A 24,588-nucleotide genomic window follows, 5' to 3' on the forward strand; every position below is an offset into this window, starting at 1 on the left:
TATTTTTATTATTTATTTTATTTTTGGCTGCGTTGGGTCTTCGTTGCCGCGCATGGGTTTTCTGTAGTTGCAGCGAGCAGGTGCTACTCTTCGCTGTGGCATGTGGGCTTCTCACTGTGGTTGCTTCTCTTGTTGCGGAGCATGGGGTCGAGGTGCGTGGGCTTCAGTAGTTGTGGCATGCGGGCTCAGTAGTTGTGGCTCACAGGCTCTAGAGCACAGGCTCAGCAGTTGTGGCACATGGGGTTTAGTTGCTCAGAGGCATGTGGGATCTTCCCGGACCAGGGCTTGAACCCGTGTCCCCTGCACTGGAAGGCAGATTTGTAACCACTGCGCCACCAGGGAAGCCCAGTCTTTTAAATTTTAACCATTCTGGTGGGATGTGCAGTGGTGCTTAACTGGGTTTAATTTGTATTTAGATTTTTTTTTAAAAGAACAAAAATTGAAAAAGATACTAGGTGCTTCTACTTGGTACCTCTCATGCTGGCTTCAAGAAAAAAGAAAATATGGCCCGTCGTAGTCAGGAAAAGAAAAAAAAAAAAAAGAAAGAAAATCAAATCTGAAACTGCAAGATCTACTAAATAATACAAAATCCAAATAACCTGTCTGGAGTCTCTAGGGCAGCGGTCCAACCAATGAATGATTCATTTCTACTACCGAATCTTCAGTCTCCTCTATTCCACTGACTGGATCCTCCCCAACAATGTACATATATCAAGTCTCTTCATCTAATCAGTCAGTGGCTAGGCGTGTGGGCTCTGGAGTCTAAATGCCTACCCAACCGATACGACGTATGACTTCCATGGTGACTGGCACTATCAACAGTGCTAAGGATGGGCTAAGATACTTTTGTCCTTTGTATTATAAAAAACATTCAGGGCTTCCCTGGTGGCGCAGTGGTTGGGAGTCCGCCTGCCGATGCGGGGGACGCGGGTTCGTGCCCCGGTCCGGGAGGATCCCACATGCCGCGGAGCGGCTGGGCCCGTGAGCCGTGGCTGCTGAGTCTGCGCGTCCGGAGCCTGTGCTCCGCAGCGGGAGAGAATATAATGAAGATGCTTGTCATCATGTCCAGATCTACCTCATTCTAATATTTTGCCATGTTTGAAGCAACAAGTATATATTGTACAGCACAGGGCAATATGGCCATTATTTTGTAATAACTTTAAATGGAGTATAATCTATAAAAATATTGAATCACTATGTTGTACACCTAAAACTAATATTCTAATGTAAATTAACCATATTTAAATAAAATAAATAAATCCAAAAAAAATTAAAAGATTTTGCCACATTTGTTTTTTTCTTTTTCTTTTTTTTTTTTTGGCTGCATCAGATCTTAGTTGTGGCATGAGGGATCTTTTGTGGCGGCTCACAAGCTCTTTGCTGTGGTGCACGGACTTCTCTCTAGCTGTGGCACACGGCTCCAGAGCACATGGGCTCTGTAGTTTGTGGCACGCAGGCTCTCTAGCTGAGGCGCGTGGGCTCATTAGTTGTGGGGTGTTCGGGATTAGCTGCCCCGTGGCATGTGGGATCTCAGTTCCCCAAGCAGGATCAAACCCACATCCCCTGCATGGGAAGGCGTATTCTTTACCACTGGACCAAGGAAGTCTCTTGGTTCATTTTTTTAAGGAAATAAAATTTATCAATACACATTCCCAGAACTCACACATATATATATAATACGCATATGCATACGTATGCCCATTAATGAAATAAGATATTGTTTGCACACTGTAAAATTTTTTTTATCAGTGACCATACTGTATGTATTCTTACTCAACATTGTTTCTGAGGTTTACTCTTTGCTACATATAGCCCTAATTCATTCATTTTCATTGTTGTAAAGTAATAGTCCATTACTAAATATACCTCAATTCATTCATCAACTGCTTGCTGATGTACTTTTAGGTTTTTTTCAAATTTTTCTGCTATTACAATGCTATGATAATCTCATTTACTTTCTGCTTTGCAGCAATTCCCCCATGAACATCATTTACTTTTATAATTGAAAAAATAAACTTCTGTCCACTCATTTTCTCAAGAAAAGGGATTGGGGGGCGGTGGTGAAGGGGGGGTGGTGAGGGTGGGGTCAAGGCAGCCAGGGAGCCAGGCTTAGAACTCTCAAAGGACAGCCTTACACTGAGCCAACAGACATTACTCACACGTGGGTGCAATAAGAAGAGCACATTATTACTGACACCTGAATAATCCCTGACTAGCTTAAAGGAGATCACTGCTTTAATTAAAGATATGGGATTTCAGGTGTTGAGTTTCTATTTTATTCTTTTCTATAGTGCTTACATTTTTACAAGGAGCATTTATTTTCTTAATCAGTAAAAATTAATAAATCTATTTTCATTTTTAAAACAGAAACTAATGATAATAAACCATAAAGGAAGAGGTGTGATATATATTCGGCTTTCTTACACAGTTAGAAAAAGAAAAATACAACCAATGAAACATAGAACACAAAAAAAGGAAAATTCATAAATTTTCCATAAATTATTTTATAAAAAGACATCTCTCTCTCTTTTTTTCTTTTTTTTTTTTTTGCGTTACGCGGGCCTCTCACTGTTGTGGCCTCTCCCGTTGTGGAGCACAGGATCCGGACGCGCAGGCTCAGCGGCCATGGTTCATGGGCCCAGCCGCTCCGCGGCATGTGGGATCTTCCCGGACTGGGGCACGAACCCGTGTCCCCTGCATCAGCAGGCAGATTCTCAACCACTGCGCCACCAGGCAAGTCCTGAAAAGGCATCTCTTGACTCCACAGTGCCATACTCACCGTGCTACAACTAAAAATTGGTCAATCTGTCGATCTGTAAGTGGGCTATTTGGGTCCCAAACTTTCACTTCCAATTTTGACTGTTCCCTCTCATCTGATTCTCCTGTCCAAGAACAAAGAAAATGGAGTCTTGTTACTCACAAGGCACATACATTGTCACATATGATTGATGACTGTGATCACCACAGCATTAAAAGTATAAGGTAAATGTACATGGTTTGCATACATTCTATCAGACAGCAGATGTAGAACACTCTGTAAAGTGAACGCTGATGATAACACAACCAAACCGACCATATGATGTCTTCACTTAGTCATTAACATGTCTTTCCTGTGTATTTGTATGTGTGAGGCCCCAAGCCTCACTAAGGGATACAGAGACAGAAGAGAAAGATGCTCTAATTATGATAAAACTTACTCATAAATAACTATGATACACATGAAAAGAAACAGATGTCACAGAGACGTATAGATATGACTGTAAGATCCTGAAGATTAGAGAAATCATTTCAGGCTAGTTAGGGAACGAGTCCTGCACGAGGTGGCATTCCTTCTAAGAACTGAAGGGTATGAAAGCACTGGCAGGGGGAGAGAACTTAAAAGTTAAGAAATGAGGATGGTGCTCGCTTTGGCAGCACATACACTAAAATTGGAACGATACAGAGAAGATTAGCATGGCCCCTGCTCAAGGATGACAACACGCAAATTCGTGAAGCGTTCCATATTTTTTTGTGACCACCTAGAGGGGTGGGATAAGGAGGGTGGGAGGGAGGGAGACGCAAGAGGGAAGAGATATGGGAACATATTTATGTGTATAACTGATTCACTTTGTTATAGAGCAGAAACTAACACACCATTGTAAAGGAATTATACTCCAATAAAGACGTTTAAAAAAAAGAATATATCAGAACAAATTTGGCAGAAATTATCAAAAGACTGTTGTAAATAATAAAAGAATTGATTTAAAAAAAGAAATGAGAATGTGAACAAAGTCATGGGGCTTTAAGATGTGGTAGACAAGTAGCTAATTTTGTCAGGAGTACATCAAGGGGAATGAGAAGAGATAGCTAAAAGAAGTGGGTTATGAAAATATTACTGAAGATTCTGCACAGATTTTCTGAATAGATTTTTATTTGGAGGTAATAAGAAGCCTTTGCCTTTTTAGCAGTAGAGTGACAAAATCAGAAACAAATTTCACATCCAACACTTAGCAATGGAATAATTTGCTCTACAGAGATACGTGACACAGACAGGGAGACATAGTATTGACAGTGACAATAAAGAGCTAAGAGAGAATATTTAGAAATGACAGTGACAGACTGGTATAATGGGTAGGTTTCCAGTCTTGAGAACTACATAGATAGTGTTGGCATTAACAGAAAGAAGGAAACAATCAAGAGGTTGAGGAAAAGACTGAGGATAATACAGGATGCTTTGTTTTAGGAACATCTCAGGAGGAGATATAACCATCAGGCAAGACTCAATGTTAGGAGAAAAGATGGTAATGGAAAACAGACTTGGAAGTTGATTGGATTCCAAGTTACAGCTATGAATTTCCTATCAGGCTAGGAATTGGTTTGGGCTATGTTTTGGTTTTGATCACTGCATCTGTAATATCAGGCAGAGTGCCTTGCACTGACTGACATACTGGGAGGCTGAACATCCCTTGGTGACTGATGAATCCAGGCTATAGGCTTATTAATGTGTTCCCTCCTAGGATGGGAGCAAGCAAGTATTGAGGCTCAAAAGGAGGAAGCGGGAGGGCAGAATCAGCCACCCCATCTGCTGTCTCCTAAGTCAGCCACTGCTGTCAGGTAGGGGGCCTGCCCACCCTGCTCCTTGTTCAAAGACAGGTAGGTAACCAAAAAGTCAACTGCCACCCCCAACATAAAGAAGCACAAGCAGACCAGAGTGAGTACTAGTCCAAAGACATATCAAGTGTTTAAAAGGATTTAGTTTTTCATTGTTTTTGCTTACAATGCATGTGACTACCTGGAGGGGTGGGATAGGGAGGATGGGAGGGAGATGCCAGAGGGAGGAGATATGGGATATATGTATATGTATAGCTGATTCACTTTGTTATAAAGCAGAAACTGACACACCGTTGTAAAGCAATTATACTCCAATAAAGATGTTAAAAAAAAAAGATTCAATTGGTTCATTTTTAAAAACCATCTACAAACAAACCCGAATGCTTGTAAACTGCATGAAACTTTTGAAAGGAAAATGACACAATTATACTCCCCTGTATCTCCAAGAAATACATGTTAAGATAAATAGTAAAACAGTAAAGAAAGAAATATAATAATAATTATCTGCATTTTTAAATAACACAAGATGAAATGATGATGCTATTCAGTATTAAGCCCCTTCTATTATATAGTCTAGAACGTAAGGGTAAAACTGATATTTACTTTTCAAATTGAAGTCAGTTACAAAAAAATTTAAGTCAGTTAAATTGATAAACTTCTCTCCATACATTCTGCAGCATACAGAGGAAGATAATTCAGTATAAGAATTCTAAATAAATTTGCTATAAACAATAATAAAACACTCCTGAATACATTTCTACTAACAACTAAAACATACAATACCATGGGATGAGAACAAAAATAACAAGAACATAAGAAGAATATAAAATGTTCTATTCAAACAGTCACTCTAGGGAATTCCCCATTTTGGATTCATCATATAATTACATTTATATCAGTTTAATCACTTTTTCACAAGGGAGAAACTTTTAAGAAGCTCTAGAATCTGTATAATGAAATCCTCAACTAAGCTATCAGCAATCTGTAGAATGGTCTTGGGAAATGTGGTATGAGCCAGAGACTGAACCAAGAAGAATCCTATGCTCTGGTCATGTTCATTCCAGTCATTGCAATAATCTCACTTTCCTCCGCCATTTATGATAATCTGGGCAATTATAATCTGCTCTAGTCCCACACCAGCCCATGAAGCTCCCTCTCTCTGTGAATTCCTACCAAATGTATTTACCAACTACTTACACTATTATATATAGCATCCAATTTTTTGCTTCATATGTTTCTCTTCATAATTTTGAAGAAATGTAGATTCAACAATGATTTTATATGTGTTAGCCCTAATCCTTCAGCTATATTTTAAGATTTCTAGAAAATAATGGCAAAGTACTTCTTCAGTATACCCCCAAAGAGCACAGACCATTGTTCAAAGACTGAAGAACTAAGGCTGGATAGAGCTGTCATCTTATAGACCCTTTGTGGGACAACTAGAAATATTCTTTGCTCTAAAAGTAATTCATTTTCTCTGCAACAACCATCAGAGTATATTATATTTAATTCAGAAACACAGAGGGCTGCCATTTATCACCATTTACCATTTTTATTAATGTTCTGAAAGTTCTGGGTAATGGTTTTTGTTTTTTTTTTTTTTTTGCAGTACGGGCCTCTCACTGTTGTGGCCTCTCCCGTTGCGGAGCACAGGCTCTGGACGCGCAGGTTCAGCGGCCATGGCTCACGGGCCTAGCCGCTCCGCGGCATGTGGGATCTTCCCGGACCGGGGCACGAACCCATGTCCCCTGCATCGGCAGGCGAACTCTCAACCACTACGCCACCAGGGAAGCCCTGGGCAATGTTTTAAGTGATGCATCAAAGGAATAATAGGTTTCTAGAAACAAATACCGTATGATATCACTTTATGTGGAATCTTAAAAAGCTAAACTCAGTAGAATAGTGGTTACCAGGGGCTGGAAAGGGCGTGGGGTGGAGGGGGATGGGGAGAGGTTGTTTAAGGGTACATACTTCCAACCGCTAGGTAAGTAAGTTCTGGAGATCTAATGCACAGCAGAGTGATTACAGACAATACTGTTATTATAAACTTCAAAGTTGATAAGAGACTAGATCTTTGTTCCCACCACACAAAAAAGAAGTGATAATTATGACACGATAGATAGCTAATGCTATGGTGGTAACCAACCTGCAATAACTAAATGTAATCAAATCAACAAATTAAACATACACAGTGTTACATAGCAATTATATCTCAATAAAAATAGATTTTAAAAATAAATTACAAGATAGGCACAATAAAAAATGAATATATAAAACCCAATGGCATTCCAAAGAGAATGAAAACAAAAATGTAAAAAAAAAACAAAAAATCACAGATATTATGGCAACAAAAATATAAAATACTAAGAAAGAAAATTGGAAGTATGTTTACATAAAGAAATTACAAAACTTTCAGAGAACATAAGATGACTTGAATAAAGAAGATTTTAAAATCTTAAGGCTGTCATTTTTGTACAAGTACTTCAAGTTAAATTTAACAAAATTTAGTTCTGAAAGCCCACAAAATAATTCAAATATTAATCTCTACGAATCAAAGAATATTATCATTATTAAAAGAATAGTATAGGGCTTCCCTGGTGGCGCAGTGGTTGAGAATCCGCCTGACGATGCAGGGGACACGGGTTCGTGCCCCGGTCCGGGAGGATCCCGCATGCCGCGGCGCGGCTGGGCCCGTGAGCCATGGCCGCTGAGCCTGCGCGTCCCGAGCCTGCGCTCCGCAAAGGGAGAGGCCACAACAGTGAGAGGCCCGTGTACCACAAAAAAAAAAAAAAAAAAAAAAAGAATAGTATAAGAGGATCCTCTAAACTGGGTGGGATTATAATATATAGCAACAGTAATCAAACAATGTGGTACTGGCACAAAAATAAACAGAATCAAAACCATAGAAATAGACCAGGTAATATAATTCATATTTGAAAATTTAAATATTACTATAACTATGTAAATATTAACTAACATTTATTTAGTGCTTACTATGTCCCCAAAACCCTTTACAGTGGGGTTCCTCTGTACACAGTGTGCACTCTTGACACTTTGGCCCGACAACTCCTTGTCATGGGGGCTGTCCTGTGCATTGTACTATGCTCAGCAGCAGCCCTGATCTCTACCCACTAGACGCCAGTAGCATCTCCCCCTCCCCCCAGGTGTGACAACCAAAAATGTCTACAGACATCGTCTAATGTCCCATGGAAGACAAAACTGCCCTGGGTTATGAACTACTGTGCTCACGTGGTTGCAACCGATACCTGTTTACACTTACTTGTTATGGTCTGGTGTTTTTAAGTTGATTAAACATCCACCACATTGCAGAAAACACATTCTGCAAAATTACACACTTGAAAATAATAGCGTCTATGGAAAAATAGGACAAAAATTTTAAAACCTAAGAACCAGAGCACTTAAAAAAAAAAAAAAAAGGTAACAATCATAACAAAAATACCAACACAGTTAAATCTCCACTGACATTTGCACCAAGCACAAAGGTCAGTCAATCCTTTATCTTCTTAAACCCTGGACTTATGCTTCCTCCACCGAGATGTAGGTCATTGTGTACAGGTTCAACAAAATTAAAAATAAAATCTAGGGTATAGGTTTTTATAAACACTGGGGAAGATATTTTTCATTCCTTCATCTGTAAGTCTAAGATGCTCCATATACTGGTTTTTTTTTCTTGAATGCTCTTCTTCTGTGAGAATAACTCCTTAGAAAAGCCTCAGATGAACTGACAATTTCCACACTATACTGACATTTTTCTATTGACTGCATATGAGCTAGTTCAAGTTTAAAAGGCATGTATTTTAGCATAAGAGACTATTCTAATTTAATTCTTTAACTTTCAAAGAGAGACACACCCTAAATTCCCAAATACAGACAAGTGTTACTTAATTAGTAACAGTAGACAGTCGGTGGCCGGGGAGAAGCAACTGTAATAGCGAACACTGAGCAGCAGGTGCTGTGCTAAATGCTTTACAAGGACTTCCCTGGTGGCACAGTGGTTAAGAATCCCCCTACCAATGCAGGGGACACAGGTTTGATCCCTGGTCTGGGAAGATCCCACATGCCACCAAGCAACTAAGCCCGTGCGCCACAACTACTGAGCCTGCACTCTAGAGCCCACAAGCCACAACTACTGAGTCTGCGTGCCACAACTACTGAAGCCTGCACGCCTAGAGCCAGTGCTCCACAACAAGAGAAGCCACTGCAATGAGAAGCATGCGCACTGCAACAGAGTAGTCCCAGCTCGCCGCAACTAGAGAAAGCCCACACACAGCAACAAAGACCCAACACAGCCAAAAATAAATAAATAAAAATAAAAATAAATTTAAAAAAATAAAAAATAAATGCTTTACAAGAATTACTTCATTTGATCATCACAACACTATGATGTATGCACATACATTACTCACCTTTTAAAGAGGAAGAAATGGGAACTTGGAGAGGTTAAATAATTTTCCCAAGGTAACTCAGCTAAAACATAGTACAGCCAGATTTTACCCAAAACTGTGAATCCGAAGTCATTTAATGTTATAATACTTTTAAGTTACTAAGTTTAATATGTAAATAATTTCTTAAAGTTCCAATGTTACAATACAGCTAAATAATAATTCAAAATTTACTACATATGACATCTTTTTTCTCTGGAAAATTCTCTAGGTAGTTATTCAAACTCAATAAAGATCTAAAATCTAAAAAACAAACCTTCACCTTCGCTTGCAAGCTACATACTGATCTTTCCAGATCTCAAGTTTGCTAGATGGTGGGTAGCCATAAATGAATTTTAAAATTCATTTAAAGCCACAAAAAAGAAATATTCACCAGCAAGACAAATGCCACAACAATGTCTTAAATTCAGCAGGACACATTCACAAAGAAAGCAAGCCTGTAATATATTCTGGCATGAAGCTGATGCTTCCACCTACTCAGGATATTAATTCAAGTTCTACATCTCATGCCAATGCAAATTGGAGTGGGTACTGGTCTAAACGTACCCACTCAAGAGTATCAAAAGGGTTAGTAAGCACAGACTGCATCAAGTCCTAAATATCTGTTCTTGAACATGATGTTTTCTACGATTTAATTTCCCTGCAAACAGGTACTGGCTGTGTATGAAAGTTTCTATGATGGCAGTGTCTGTTTTTTTCAAGTGTGGTTTAACTGCTGGAGTACCTATCTGCCACCCTACTCCTTCTTCCCAGAAAATACACTAATTAGAAGAAGGGGGTTCTTTAAATCTTGCATCTAGTTGGTTTCCTGATTACAAGTGAAAAAACCATTTTGGATATGCTAAATGCTTTAAGTTGAAATAAGAGCCCAAAGTGACTTTCATTTATGTTGAAAAATACAATGTTTTTCATTGTTAAAGATGAACACTTATAAATAAAGCTAACAAGTTATAAACTTGGGACTTCCCTGGTGGTGCAGTGGTTAAGAATCCGCCCGCCAGTGCAGGGGACACGGGTACGATCCTGGGAGGATCCCATATGCCATGGAGCAACTAAGTCCATGTAGCACAACTACTGAGCCTGCGTTCTAGAGTCTGCGTGCCACAACTACTGAGCCCACGTGCTGCAACTACTGAAGCCCACGCACCTAGAGCCTGTGCTCTGCAACGAGAGAAGCCACCACAATGAGAAGCCCACGCACCACAACAAAGAGCAGTCCCTGCTCGTCGCAACTAGAGAAAGCCCGCATGCAGCAAGAAAGACCCAAAGCATCCAGAAAAAAATAAATAAATTAACTTAACAAGAAATACATAAAATCTGTATTAAAACAAAACAAACAAACAAAAAACTTCCACAAGACCCAAAAGTAGCCTTGAACAGAGAAAGAATCACTTGTGTCTGGATAGGATGTTTCAAAATCATCAAAATGTCTGTCTAAATTAACTTAAAAATTAACTGCAACCCCAATAAAAACAGGAAGGAAGATTTTTTTTTTCTGGTATTAGTCAAGCTTGGAAAAATAAGAGGGGAACTAGCCTCACCAGATATTAACACATACTACAAAGCCTCTATAATTAAAACATGGAGTACTAGAGCATGAACAGACAGACAGACCAGCGGAATAGAACAGAAACCTCAGAAGCAGATCCAATATTATAAAATAATCAATCACCTCCCAAAGTAATCTTAATATTAATACAATTTCAATCAGAATCCTAATGAAATCTGGAAAGGAAGAAATTGACAAATTGATGATAAACACAGTAAGAAAAAAAAAATCTCATTGATATGAGAACCCCGCCACAACCAATAAATTTTAAAGAACAACTGAGGGAAAACTTGCCCAACCATTAAACACATAAGAAATAGATAAAATAAACTTGGATCTATCACACGATGGAATACTACAGAACATAATTTCATGGATCTCTATACATATTTATATAACAAACAGTCTGGGAGAACATGTTAAATTAATAGCAGTGGTTAATAGTGGGTTAGAAGGGATGATCTGAGGGACTACTATTTTTTGTTTCCAATATAATTACATTTCCTACCACAATTCATACTGTTTGCAATAAAATAAATTTTAAGATTTAAAAAATGGGAAAAGGCAAAGGGAAAACAGTGGAGCCCCTTCATTATACTGTGTTACAAAGGGACTTCAGCATAAGCGCTTCTGACTGCAAGGATTGGGGGTATTGACTGTGCAACGAAGAGACAGGATTCCAATCGGCACAGTGGCCTTCAAGTTGATTCTCTGAATCCTAAGGTTCAGTAAGGTACCTCGAGAGACTCAACGGGGCCTTCTCTTCCACTTCACCCACAACAACCTGACTTCCTTACTTAAGGTCATACTGTGTAATAAGAAAGGGTTCTATTGCCCAAATAAAGTTTGTAAACCACCCACCTGGAAGACTACTAAGAGAAATGCATGTTAAAGGAAATTAATACTTGTTAATGAATTATAAGATCTATTATATTAATGAATATTTAGTCACATTTTCTAAATACAAAGAATGCCTTTGTCAGATAACTGGTGTAACTCCCCAAATGCCACAAGCTGTTAAGAATCTTTCCTTTTACCTGGAAGAAGAACCTCAAGGTTCTCACCCTCAAGAATTCAAATCCTTATTGAGAAGTACTGTAGAATAAATTATTGCATTTTATATATGATTTCATTTCCTAAAATGATTTTTTTAATTCTAAGCTAGGTAGATATGCTTTCCAAATTACTAACTCTAACCAGCTTTATGCTTTTCAGGGGCAATATCATAAGTAAAAGTTTTGCAGAGAAGTGGGAACTCATGAGATTCCATGATCTGATTTTTATGCCCACTGTTACTTGAAATATCCCAACTTTATTACTTCATTCAGCATTTATCTTTACATGAGCAATACACAAAATTGTCTAGGCTTTCTGTACACCTAGGCTTATGTCAGTGCTCAAGAAAGAACCAAACATAAAAAAAAATTAGCGAGTTCCTCGGTGGTCTAGTGGTTAGGATTTGGAGCTTTCACTGCCATGGCCCAGGTTCAATCCCTGGTCAGGGAACTGAGATCGTGCAAGCCACGGCGCACCCAAAATAAAAAAAAATAAATTAAAAAATAAATTAAAATACTTCAATAAAATATATATATAAATTTAAAAATCAAAAAAATTAAAAAACACACCACTGTAAATCAACTATACTTCAAAAATATATATATATATATAATTTTTTAATGAAAAAGAGAGGGAGGACCACACAATCAACAGCTCAGGCAGTCCAAAATTTTAAAAGTCAAATAATAAAAATAGCACACAAGATTACATGAACGACAGACAGTCTGCAGAGTTTGACAAGGGGAGAGATCCGAGTTCAGGGAGGAGTAACAAAGGGCTGCTTAGGGGATGTAGAACGTGGGCCAGGCGACAAGCACACATGAGCACCAGGGTCACTCCTGGCTTTTGGCCTGTGAATAGATGGACTTGCTGAACTATCTCACTAAGAGTGTATACATTTGCCCCAAACTCAAAGAACTGTCACAGACGAGGGTGAAATGTACTACATATAAATTATACCTGAATTAAAACAGGGAAAAAAAACACCTGTAAATAATTACTTGGAAGACAATTACCATTTTGTATAAAATTTCAGAAACACATGCCTTATGACTTAGCAATTTCATTTCTGGGAACATATTTTCCAGTTATATCCAGAGTACAAAATTATGCATTATATAAAGGATACTCAATGCAGCACTATTTGTAAAACTTAAAAATCAAGTGTTTTTAAAAATAAAACAATAAATATTTAGTGAACACTTACATGTAGTGATAAAAGTCTAAGAGCAAACATTAAGGACTATAACACACCCAAAATTATTTCTGGAAGAAAAGATGGTTTGTACAGAACAGAATGCTAATAAATGCAATCTCTCAGCCTATAATAAACTGAGTCACTACTTACAATTTCTTCAAAAAAAACTTCTAAACACAGATGAGTGCAGACGTGGCATTCTGTTCTCAAAGCTTAGTCATTACTGACTGACCTTTTCTGGTACTGAATTCATGAAAATGCAGAAGTCTGCAACCTGTTATTATTCACAGCCACCGCACCTACCCACCACTGACAATGACAACATAACTCTATCCTGAGTTGATTTAACTTTTCTGCATATATTTCCTATAGGTAATGCAAGGTAAAGAATGCAAATTATATAAACCTTAAGCAATAAATTCTAAACTTCTATATGATAAAAATTCTCAATTTCTGTATAACAAAAATAAATAAAACAAATTTAAAATCATTAACATTTTTTAAGTGAGGAGGCAATATGTGCAACACTCGTAGGCAAAGGGCAAATACTTTTATATTTGTTTACCTTTAATATGCAAAATACTCTTGCCAATACATATAAATAACCAAATAGAAAATACACAAGAAATTTACAGAAAAGCAGTAATGGAAAGCATAAGTAACTTTTTAAAATTAAAGGAAAAAAAAAAACAGCAACAACAAAAAAAATGAAAAGCCAAGACAATAATATCACAAAATGGGCAAGGGGGGGTTCTTTAATAATCTATTGGTGGAAGCATCTGGTTCACTCATACAAAAATTAACAGCCTTTTTGAAGGGCAAAGAAGCATTTTCAATATCTTCCAGGGAGCTGTGCTTGAAAAATATTTACACAGCATAAGTATATGTAAAGCTTTTCTAGAATATCAAAAAATGTAAACACCTAAAAGTCTGTCAATAGGGTACTGGTAAAGGAAATAAATTGTGGCACATCCATGCAGACTTAAGAACTCTACAGTCACTGAAAAGAATAAAGCCACTCTACTCATCAGGAAAGATGCTAAAGATACATTACACTATTTACTGAAAGAAGCAATTGCAGAGCAACGTGCAACTTGCCATCCCACAAAGACCACTCCTGAATGGATTACGAGCCAGAGCCTGTACCAAAAAAAAATACCCTGAACAATATTAGTAATTAAATATGGGTTTGGAAAGAAGGAAAGGGCGTGGTGTTCATTTTCTATATTACATGTTTCTTTGTGTTTTATTTTTTAATGGTAAGAATGTTTTACTTTTGAAATCAGAAAATAAAGGTTTTAAGTATATAATTATGACAGAAGAAAGAAAAGTCTTGCTAGGAAGATCTGTTTTTAAAATGCAAAGTTCTGAATCTCTCTGGTATAGAAACTACGCAGGTCAGGCAAAATCCCCACCAAAATGTAAATGTTCACTAGATTCCAAGGCTACCATAGATAGATGACATGAAGGCACTCAGGATCTCAAGGCATGAGCGTGTCACATTGAAACACAAGTTCAACAACACTAACATTCTTAAAGTTGTATTTAAAAGAAAAACACAGGCAGAAAACTCATGAAACTGTGAAATAAAAAATGAATAACTGATGGATTAAATTATTTTTCATTGCTGTTTGTTGTATTTCTAAAGTTGGTAGAGCCTGTTACTTTTAAACTTTAGCCTGAAAGTTGTTTCTTCCATATGAGGAAAATATTTGAGCTTCAGGGTACATTTGTTTTCATAGGATTTGCAACCCAAAGGAAAACATACCTTCTAAGAGCATTTCTGGAATGTCTGCTTGATATCTAGGTCCCACTCTGATTTCACCTTTGTCAGCTAACAGTGTTTTCACTGAGGGATCATAGACCAATGAGTAGAAAAAAGTATCCTGGAAAAAAAAAAATGACAGAAAATACCTAGGTAAACATAATTCCTTCTACTTTTTATAAAGCAATAAATCCAATGTCACAATAATGAAACCATAAAACTCCAGAGTATAAAATTTCATTTTGGTGAATAAATTCATAAATCTTTAAGAAGAGCATGATGTTACTATCATCAGGTAAACAGTTTCAAATTAAATGAAACCAAAACAAATAGCTTACAATAAAAGTGGATAATAAAGTTATTATTTGTTTTAGTCTAACAGAAAACCATTAACTGCTCTAAAACTAAAAGCTAGCAAAGTTAAGCAAAAGTCAAAGGAAGACCCCTGAAATGAAGTAATCATTTAAAGCTGTAAAGCTCCCACCAAAAAGTAAGGATGCCTTCATAGATACCCGGCACTCTTATTACTTAGTGTCCAGCCCACATTTTATCAAAAATATTAAAATGCACACACATCTAACATTAAACACACTATAGAAGAACTTAGTTTATATGCCGTTTACTAATATGTCACACTGTATACATTCAACTAAATATGTATTAATTATAATTCTGCAGTTCTCCTTTAAATTCTGAAACACTCATACGTACCTATAGGTAGGCATATAAACATAACTATACATGCTACCACCACTGGCATACCCACCTAACTTTCCATGGACCCTTAAAGAGCAAAACACCCTAATTAGAAGGCAATAAATATCACCTTTAAAAAAAAAATTTCAGGGAATTTCCTGGCAGTCCAGTGTTAGGACTCAGTGCTTTCACTGCAGTGGCCTGGGCTCAATCCCTGGTCAGGGAAAGAAGATTCCACAAGCCATGTAGCACAGCCAAAAAAACAAACAAAAAGAAAACCCACTCTCTTAACAGCCAAATACAATAAAATACACTAAAACATACTGAATATGTCCTCTTTTTATTTCTGCTTCTGTGAACAAAAGCTAATTTCTGAGCACCATCATTATCCATCATTCTGTTAAACAGACTGATGACAAACCCTACCTTTCTTTTCCAAATTTCATGAGTCTATTAACCTTTTTTCTGCCTCGAATACTTATTTTCGTTTTAGTTTTCTTTATTAGGCTTCTAATACATAGTAGTTCCACATGTTTGTATCAATCTTTTTCGGCAACGTTTACTTCATTTGAGATAATGGAACAACACTTTTGAGCATAGTAAAATATTTTTTAAAAAGAAAATATGTCCCTTTAATTCTGTAAAAAAAAAAACAAAAACAAAACCTATGTGCAATAAAGATTTTGGGAAAACAAACACTATGAAATTATAAAGGTTAAATACTGAAACATTATCAAGAGTAAAATATTTTCCCCACAACACAAATGATAAAAGTCACATAAAACTGCAAAATGGGGAATAGTCTTGCTTACAAGAATTTCCTCCCTTCAATGAAGTGCTTGCTCTAATTCAACTTGTTAAAAATGTTTAAAATGTTTCTTGAAGTTTACAGAAAAAAATATTTTTAGTTGACAAAGTTTATTAGGATTCCAGGAAAGAAAGCAGACCACCAATGGTAAAATCTCATCTGCAAACAGTCTAAAAGAAAAGCTATTTATTTAAAAAGAAAAAAAAGGGAGGAGGACCAAGTATACTGAAGTCATTTATTTCATAAAGCCAAAAATAGTTCTTCCACTACCAACTAAATCATGTGCTATACTTTACAAGCTTTTCATTACCAAGCAAAAGAGACAAATAGACAAGGAAGTTTTTGCCAACTTTTATCTCAGTTAACCAGAAAAATAAAATCACCTGAATGCAGTCCAGTCATTATACTTTTACCATAATACTGCTATCATTTTGCAATAATTTGTTAGAAGAAGAAATAATATAAAAGTATGGGCTTCTTATGAAATAGAGGGAAAAACAAGTATAATTGCGAATTACCTCTTTATCAAGATATGACAATACAGACTCTGTCTCATTCAGAAGGGCAACACTGCATTTCCCCCTGTTGAAAGAGGAGAAAAGTGAATAAATAAAGGCCACCTCACACTCACAGTGATGGAATATTCAAAATGTAAAGGTGGTATTAAGAAACTAGATGGCTTTTAGGAAAATCTATATATGTATATACTTGGACTCTCTACCATCTTGGTTTTGTGTAACCTAAATAATAAGGCTGTGTTTGTAGACATTTATTGAGAGGCTAATCTGGGGAAGGAACAATGTTAGGCAGTAAATCCTTGTAACATAAAACACTTTATAGGTATTTCCTAATTTTTCAAGAAAAAAAAAAAAGAGTACAATGCAATCTTCAGACTAAGAGCTAGTTTCTGAATCTGTAAAGAGTTAATATGAGGTAATTTTATCCAAGGGACTTTCAAAGACATCACCATGCAAACCGGTGCCTGAAATAACCTTCAAATTTTTAAAGTAGCCACTGCATATGAGAACCTAAAATAATACACGTTCACATCAGGATTAACTAACTTACCTTTATTGAAACTGTTCTAAAGACTAGTTAAAATTTAAATACAGGAAACTCCTATAGAGCAAGGGGCAAATAAGATTCATGGACCTTGAAGTCTCATGGCATTTACCTTTGATCATAGCTGGGTGTGTGCTTGGAAAAGAAATGTCTATTTTTAAAAAGGCTTACAGGACATGGAAGCAACCTAAGTGTCCATCGACAGATGAATGGATAAAGATGTGGCACCTATATACAATGGAATATTACTCAGCCATAAAAAGAAACGAAATTGAGTTATTTGTAGTGAGGTGGATGGACCTAGAGACTGTCATACAGAGTGAAGTAAATCCGAAAGAGAAAAACAAATACCATATGCTAACACATATATATGAAATCTTTAAAAAAAAAAAAGGTTCTGAAAAACCGAGAGGCAGGACAGGTGTAAAGATGCAGATGTAGAGAATGGACCTGAGGACACGGGGAGGGGGAAGGGTAAGCTGGGACGAAGTGTGAGAGCAGCATGGACATATATACAGTACCAAATGTAAAATAGATAGCTAGTGGGAAGCAGACGCATAGCACAGGGAGATCAGCTTGGTGCTTTGTGACCACCTACAGGGGTGGGATAGGGAGGATGGGAAGGAGATGCAAGAGGGAGGAGATATGGGGATATATGTATATGTATAACTGATTCACTTTGTTATAAAGCAGAAACTAACACACCATTGTAAAGCAAGTATACTGCAATAAAGATGTATAAATAAATGAATGAATGAATGAATGAATGAGGTAAAAAAGGCTTATCTACACCTGAGAAAAATCAAGGTTATTCAGGTAGTTGTATTTATTACCACTTTTAAAATTATCCTCCCAGCTTGAAAACTTCAGTATAGCTACAAATTTGACAGGAGTATTTTGATAGATTATTCAAGTTACAGATATTGGTCAGGGCTCACAAAATATTTTTTAAATGTCATAATGTCATTTGATTTTCTAAACAAAAGTCACTACTTGCTCCCCATGAAATAACCTGTAAAATCAAATGCATCAAATATACATTAAATAGGAACTTGTTGTTGGATTATAGGAGTGAAATATGATTCAAAGGAAAAAATTACCAAAAGCAAAACTTTTGCCAAAGTAAAATATTAACACATAAGTAAAAAATTATAGTTTACTAAACATTTTACAACTGTATACTCCTTAAATCTATAAAAAGATTTCCTCTCATCAAAACATCCTTCTCTGTTAATCATCTTAGGTTGTTATCACTTCAAAAGATTTCTCTCAGTGACTTCCCTGGTGGCACTGTGGTTAAGAATCCACCTGCCAATGCAGGGGACATGGGTTCAAGCCCTGGTCCAGGAAGATCCCACATTCTGCAGAGGAGCTAAGCCCGTGTGCCACAACTACTGAGCCCCGTGCGCCTAGAGCCTGTGCTCCGCAACAAGAGAAGCCACCGCAATGAGAAGCCCGTGTACCACAGCCAAGAGTAGCCCCCGCTCACCACAACTAGAGAAAGCCCGCTTGCAGCAAAGAAGACCCAATGCAGCCAAAAATAAAGAAATAAATTTATTTATTTATTTTTTTAAAAATAAAGATTTCTCTGTGAGCGTGTGATATTTCCGTATTATCCTGTCAAATCTCTAATTTGATTATCAGGAGCTATAAAGGTTTTCTGCTTTTCTAATATATTTTATTCATGCATATTACTGAAGCAGAAAAATTAACATTATTACTTCAATGCATATAACACATGTAAAGTCCACAATTACCTGACAAGCTCTTACAAAAGACAGAATTACCAGCAGGGAAATTGCTCTGTTGCTGTTACCGCAACTACAGCTGCCATAGAAGAACCTCTTATGACCTGTGAATACATGCTCACACATGCAAGAGTGCTTAAGCAGCAAACGGGATTTCCAAAAATAGTTTCATTTACTTCTCTTGCCTCAATAACTGCTGACAAAGCAGTATTTCTAACATTTAATACTTAGTCACCTAGAAAAAATATTTTCTTTAAGTTCTCTAAAGTCAGGTTGTTTTTTCTTAACGGAGAGGAGCAGATGCTGTAAATGTTATTCTAATAGATACCACTTGAATTTTATAGGATAACAGACATGAAAATTCATAAAAAGAATATAGCATAAAGTTGCCTCCATACTGTCTGAAATGACAAAAGAATTTAATCACTAAACCATTATTTTCATATTTATATCAGGAGATAAGGAAACACTGATTATACTGTTTTAGAGGCACAACATGATTACAAAACCAATAGAAGGATAGCTATCCCAACCAATCTAAAATATAAATTATTTTTGGAAATGTAGATTTTATGCAAAGAGGAAAGGATAATAGGTAATTTTAGTTCTTAATTTTTCTTTAATGTAGTATATTGTACCTTTTCCCCCATTAAAAATGAAAATGTGACACTTAAATTTTCATGTACATATATTAACAGCTAACAAAGTAAAAGGTTCAGTCAGAATTATTTTATGAAGTAAATATGAATATGTAATTAACACATGTACCACCACGCCAAGAGTTGTTGATAAAAGTAGTTTAAAAAGAGATTTAAAGTGTTGGCTTCCTTTATGCTGAACAAATCTTGGCTCACAGGAAAAAGCATGATAAATTTTAAGCTAACAGCAAACTAAAGGAACTATTATCAAATCCTGAATATAGATAACCCAATTGTTTTACCCTGAACCTCAAGCAATGAACCATGAATCGAATTGTAACTTTGTATGGGGACAGATGATTACTAGACTTATTGTGATCATTTCATAATGTATGCAAATGTCAAATAACTATTTAGTACACCTGAAACTAACATAATGTTGTATGTCAATTATATTTCAATTTTTAACATATGCAAAAACAAACTATTTGCCAGTGTGGCAGGGGGAAGACGCTCAACATTCTCAGCCATTAGGAAAACGCAAACTCAAAACCACAGTGAGATACACTTCACAGAAAACCACATGGATGCCTACAATGAAAAAACACAGACAATAACAAGTGTTGACGTGGATGTGGAGAAATTGGAACCCTAATACTTTGCTGGTGAGGATATAAAACTGTGCAGTCACTTCTGAAAGCAGTTTGGCCCTTCCTCAAAATGTTAAACAGGGTTGCCCTCTGACCCGGCAATTCCACTCCTAAGCGTAATACCAGAAAAGAAAACATACAGCCACACAAAAACCTGTGCACGGATGTTCACAGCAGCATCATTCATAACAGCCAAGAAGTGGAAACAACCCAAATTTCCATCAGCTGATGAATGGGTAAACAAAATGTGTAGTTCTGGTCCAAGTCCAAAGGCTTGAGAACCAGGAGCGCTGATGCTGTAAATCCCAGTCCGAGGGCAGGAGACTGAGGTCACAGCTTAGTCAGTCACACAAAGAGAGAATTCTCCCTTCCTCTACCTTTTTGCTCTTTTGAGCTCTTCAACTGATTAGAAGAGGTTTCCCACACACAGGGGTGGGGGGCGACATGACAATCTGCTTTACTCAGTCGACTGATTCTAATAATCTCTTCCGGAAACACCCTCACAGACACACCCAGAGTGCTTAACCAGATATCTGGGCCTCACATAGCCCCAGTCAAGCTGACACATAAAATTAACCATCACAATATCTCAATAAAGTTACTATTAAAAATATATATAGGGCTTCCCTGGTGGCGCAGTGGTTGGGAGTCTGCCTGCCGATGCATGGGACACAGGTTCGTGCCCCGGTCCAGGAAGATCCCACATGCCGCGGAGCGGCTGGGCCCGTGAGCCATGGCCGCTGAGCCTGCGCGCATCCAGAGCCTGTGCTCCGCAACGGGAGAGGCCACAACAGGGAGAGGCCCGCGTACCGCAAAAAAAAAAAAAAAAAAAAAAAAATTCTTCAAAACTGTCAAGGTCATGAAAAACAAGGAAAGACTGGGATACACACCAAAGGAAACTATGGAGACATGATGCCTAAATGAAATGTCAGGGTAAATCGTGAAACAGAAAAAGGACATCAGAAAAAGAATGGTACTATCTGAATAAAGTCTGGAGCTTAGTCAATAGTAATACATCTATATCAATTTCTTGTGTTTTTTTTTGTGTGTGTGGTACGCAAGCCTCTCACCTCTGTGGCCTCTCCCGTTGCAGAGCACAGGCTCCGGACGCGCAGGCTCAGCGGCCATGGCTCATGGGCCCAGCCGCTCCGCGGCATGTGGGATCTTCCCGGACTGGGGCACGAACCCGTGTCCCCTGAATCGGCAGGCGGACTCCCAACCACTGCGCCACCAGGGAAGCCCAAATTCTTGGTTTTGATAAAGATGTAATGATTATATAAATCATCAACATTAGGGGAAACTGAGTGAAGAGTACAGGGGAACTCTCTGTACCATCTTTGCAGCTTTGTCTGTAAATCTAAAAGTATCCCAAAATAAAATGCTTATTATTTTAAGACCCCCCCCCAAAAAAGGGGGCATTTGTGTCATTGGTCTTATGAGTCTTATATTAGCCACAAACTGAATTCTGAGCATTTTTTCATGTAAAGAACCATTCCTGGTTCTGTGATTAGAAATTCAGCAAACAGTTTTATACAGCATTTAATCCACTGAATACAATGAACAGATTTTAAAATTTTTAAAAATTTAATGAAGTTCAAAGATCCAAAACGCTTTCATAAGATTACATTTCTCAACAGAAGCAATGTAAGATAAGTCAAACGAAAAGATTCAAAATTCTGAGGGAAATTATTTCCAAACCAGAATTATATGCCTAAACAAATCATCAGTCAAGTGTGAAAAACATTTTCAGATAAGCAAGGACCAAAATTTTTTACATTTTAGAAGACTAATCAAAAGGAAAAGGCAAAAACAATTATTAACTCCAAGGAAAACATGAGATTGTACAACAATGAATTACGTGAGGAATATTTATGCATTCATAAAATATAAATATTGATTATTAAGTTAAATAAAATTGTGATATACTGGAAATACAAAGGAAAGGGAATGAAGAGAAAGTGAAGAGAGATTTCTAAAATTTTTAGAAACTGAACAGTAGCAGTATCAGAGTAGTATAAATGCCAAGGTCAATGTCAGAGAAGTTGTGTGAGTAGGTAAGACAGAGGAATGAAAAGCCAAGAAGAGAAGTTTGAGCTTAATGTGATAGCTCAATGGATTTTGTGAAGAAACATGACAAGCAGTGTTTTGGAAAGCCCCTTCCGTTTGTGGCATGTGGAAAGAAGCAAAGCAACAAGTTATTAACCCATGATCCTGGAGATCTGGTAACAAACATGAAAGAAACTATCAAAGAGGAATTCAAGGGGAAAAAAAATCCTCTCTTGGTTCCACTTTTCCCTTTTATAACTAGGAGAAAGTAGAATGTTCAAAAGAAGCTGCTAGGATTAGGGAGCTCCTCTTCTCCAAGACAGGATGACAAACAAATTGTTTTGATTACTAGGAAAATCTCACAAGCATTTCTTTCCACAACCATGTAGAACACCAGTACTTGGAACAATATATATATGTAGGCTATCCTGTGATACAGCCCAATGTATTTCTGCATTATGATTTTAGTTGGAAAAGAAAACACTTCAACCCATAGGGTTGATCATTTCAAAGGAAAGATTATACAGTATATAATATATAATAAACACAACATTCAAGAAAAAGTGTGCTAAATATGTAGACTTTAAAATGTTAAATTGTGATATGATTTTTCTCCAGTTTCTGTGTTCTTCCTCTACTCCTCCTTCTTAGCAACCCTAAGAGCCTAAGCATATGAACGCGCAGGCTCAGCAGCCACGGCTCACAGGCTCAGCCACTCTGCGGCATGTGGGATCTTCCCGGACCGGGGCACGAACCCGTGTCCCCTCCATCGGCAGGCAGACTCTCAACCACTGCACCACCAGGGAAGCCCTACACTCATCTCTTAAGTAGCACTACTTATAGTCTCAATGGCACTCTTCTGGCTAACTTAAATTTTGTCTACAGATACCAAGAAAATTGCAAAAATCTAACATCTTAAAATAAAAATACTGGCACAATGAAATGTACAGGAAGAAAACTGTCTTTGTTTGAATTTTGTTTTAAAGATTCCAAATAAGTTTCTTTAACGTTAGTAGCCAAACTGGAGAGAGACTGCTAATCCACAGTGGAGTTCTATTTTATTACTTATATACTTAAAACTTAGCATTACTACTTATTTATCAATAAACATAAATCTGTAAAAATTGGTTTTCTCTGAAGATTTTTAAAAGGGCTCAACACGGACTTCCCTGGTGGTCTAGTGGGTAAGACTCTGCGCTCCCAATGCAGGGGGCCCCCTGGTTTGATCCCCAGTCTGGGAACTAGATCCTGCAAGCATGCCACAACTAAGAAGCCTTCGGGAAGGGAGTGGGGAAAGGAGGGGGGAAGGGAAGGGGGGAGGCAGGGAGGAAAGAAGGGGGGAGGGAGGAATAAATATATTTTTTTAACCGTTAAGCCTTAAAAATAAATAAATAAAATAGAATAAAATGATCTACCAAATATCCTCACCATTGAGGCATCCCTGAAATTTCAGGATACAATGGATAAGAGAATTCTAAGATTTAAAAGCTGGAAAAAACAGGTAATATGCAGAGTATGGAGAATCTATGTGATATAAAACTACTTTCAATGACAACAGATGTTTGAGGACAATGGGGTTAGTAATCTTCAACCCAAAATTAAATTCCAAGCCAAACTATGTATCACATGTGTAGTAATAAATTATCTATGAATTTCATTCCAGACTGGCATAGGAAGTATTACAAAATATGTAAAAGAGAGGTTGAGTCTGATAAAGTTGATAGCCTCTGCTGTAAGTTGTTATACACTAAAACATAAAACTAAAATTAAGAGTCATAACCAAAAAACACAGAAGCCTTCCAACTAGTATATGAAGAAGAACAGTATAATTAGAATATCACCACTCTATAACAACTGTGATTAATGGAACTCCAGGCAATAAGCATCAAATAAATGCCAGTAACATCCAGAAATGAGAGATTATATACCTCCTAATGTACAACACCACCTTTGAAGAAGTTTTTGTCTCTTGTACTTCACTCTTCCCCACAGAGGAAGGAGGCAGGGCAGGAGGAATGAAGGAAACCACGTACTCTATGACCAATTCATGAGAAATATGAGGGAGAGGGGAACGTGGTTGAACACAGGGGGATACAATCAGCAAAATCCAAACGGTGAGAAACAAAATCCTCAATTCATCAACAAAAGAATAGCAAGGGGGGTGGGGGTAGGGGGAGATAGGGAGAGACAAAGGGAAGCCTTCACTTATTTTCCGCTAGGGCCACCCAACTGATTTGGCACCATATACTGAAAAGACCACCCTTTCTCCACTACACTGCAAAGGCGCCTTCATCAAATATCAAGTTGTACTATATATGC

The 24,588-nt window shown here is 37.3% G+C and overlaps 1 protein-coding gene and 1 non-coding gene across 12 annotated transcripts in view; one reads left to right on the top strand and one right to left on the bottom strand.

Annotated features, from left to right (window-relative positions):
• Positions 1-24,588, bottom strand: part of MTA3 (metastasis associated 1 family member 3) — a 213,421-nt gene that overhangs the window by 76,771 nt on the left and 112,062 nt on the right. For all 11 annotated transcript variants that reach the window (XR_010835568.1, XR_010835569.1, XR_010835570.1 and 8 more), the window contains exons 5-7: positions 16,644-16,707; positions 14,625-14,742; positions 2,780-2,882 (exon numbers count right to left, since the gene is read on the bottom strand). Coding sequence is in view for 6 of the 11 variants with exons in the window: in XM_067007677.1 (XP_066863778.1) it covers positions 2,780-2,882; positions 14,625-14,742; positions 16,644-16,707 (285 nt within the window). In the remaining 5 variants the exon portion in view is untranslated. The remainder of the gene's footprint in view (positions 1-2,779; positions 2,883-14,624; positions 14,743-16,643; positions 16,708-24,588) is intronic.
• Positions 3,399-3,508, top strand: LOC131766044 (U6 spliceosomal RNA). The gene has a single exon (XR_009338347.1). It is a non-coding gene; the product is annotated as a U6 spliceosomal RNA (small nuclear RNA).

The sequence above is a fragment of the Kogia breviceps genome, chromosome 11 (assembly GCF_026419965.1).
Source record: "Kogia breviceps isolate mKogBre1 chromosome 11, mKogBre1 haplotype 1, whole genome shotgun sequence".
Lineage (NCBI taxonomy): Eukaryota > Metazoa > Chordata > Mammalia > Artiodactyla > Physeteridae > Kogia > Kogia breviceps.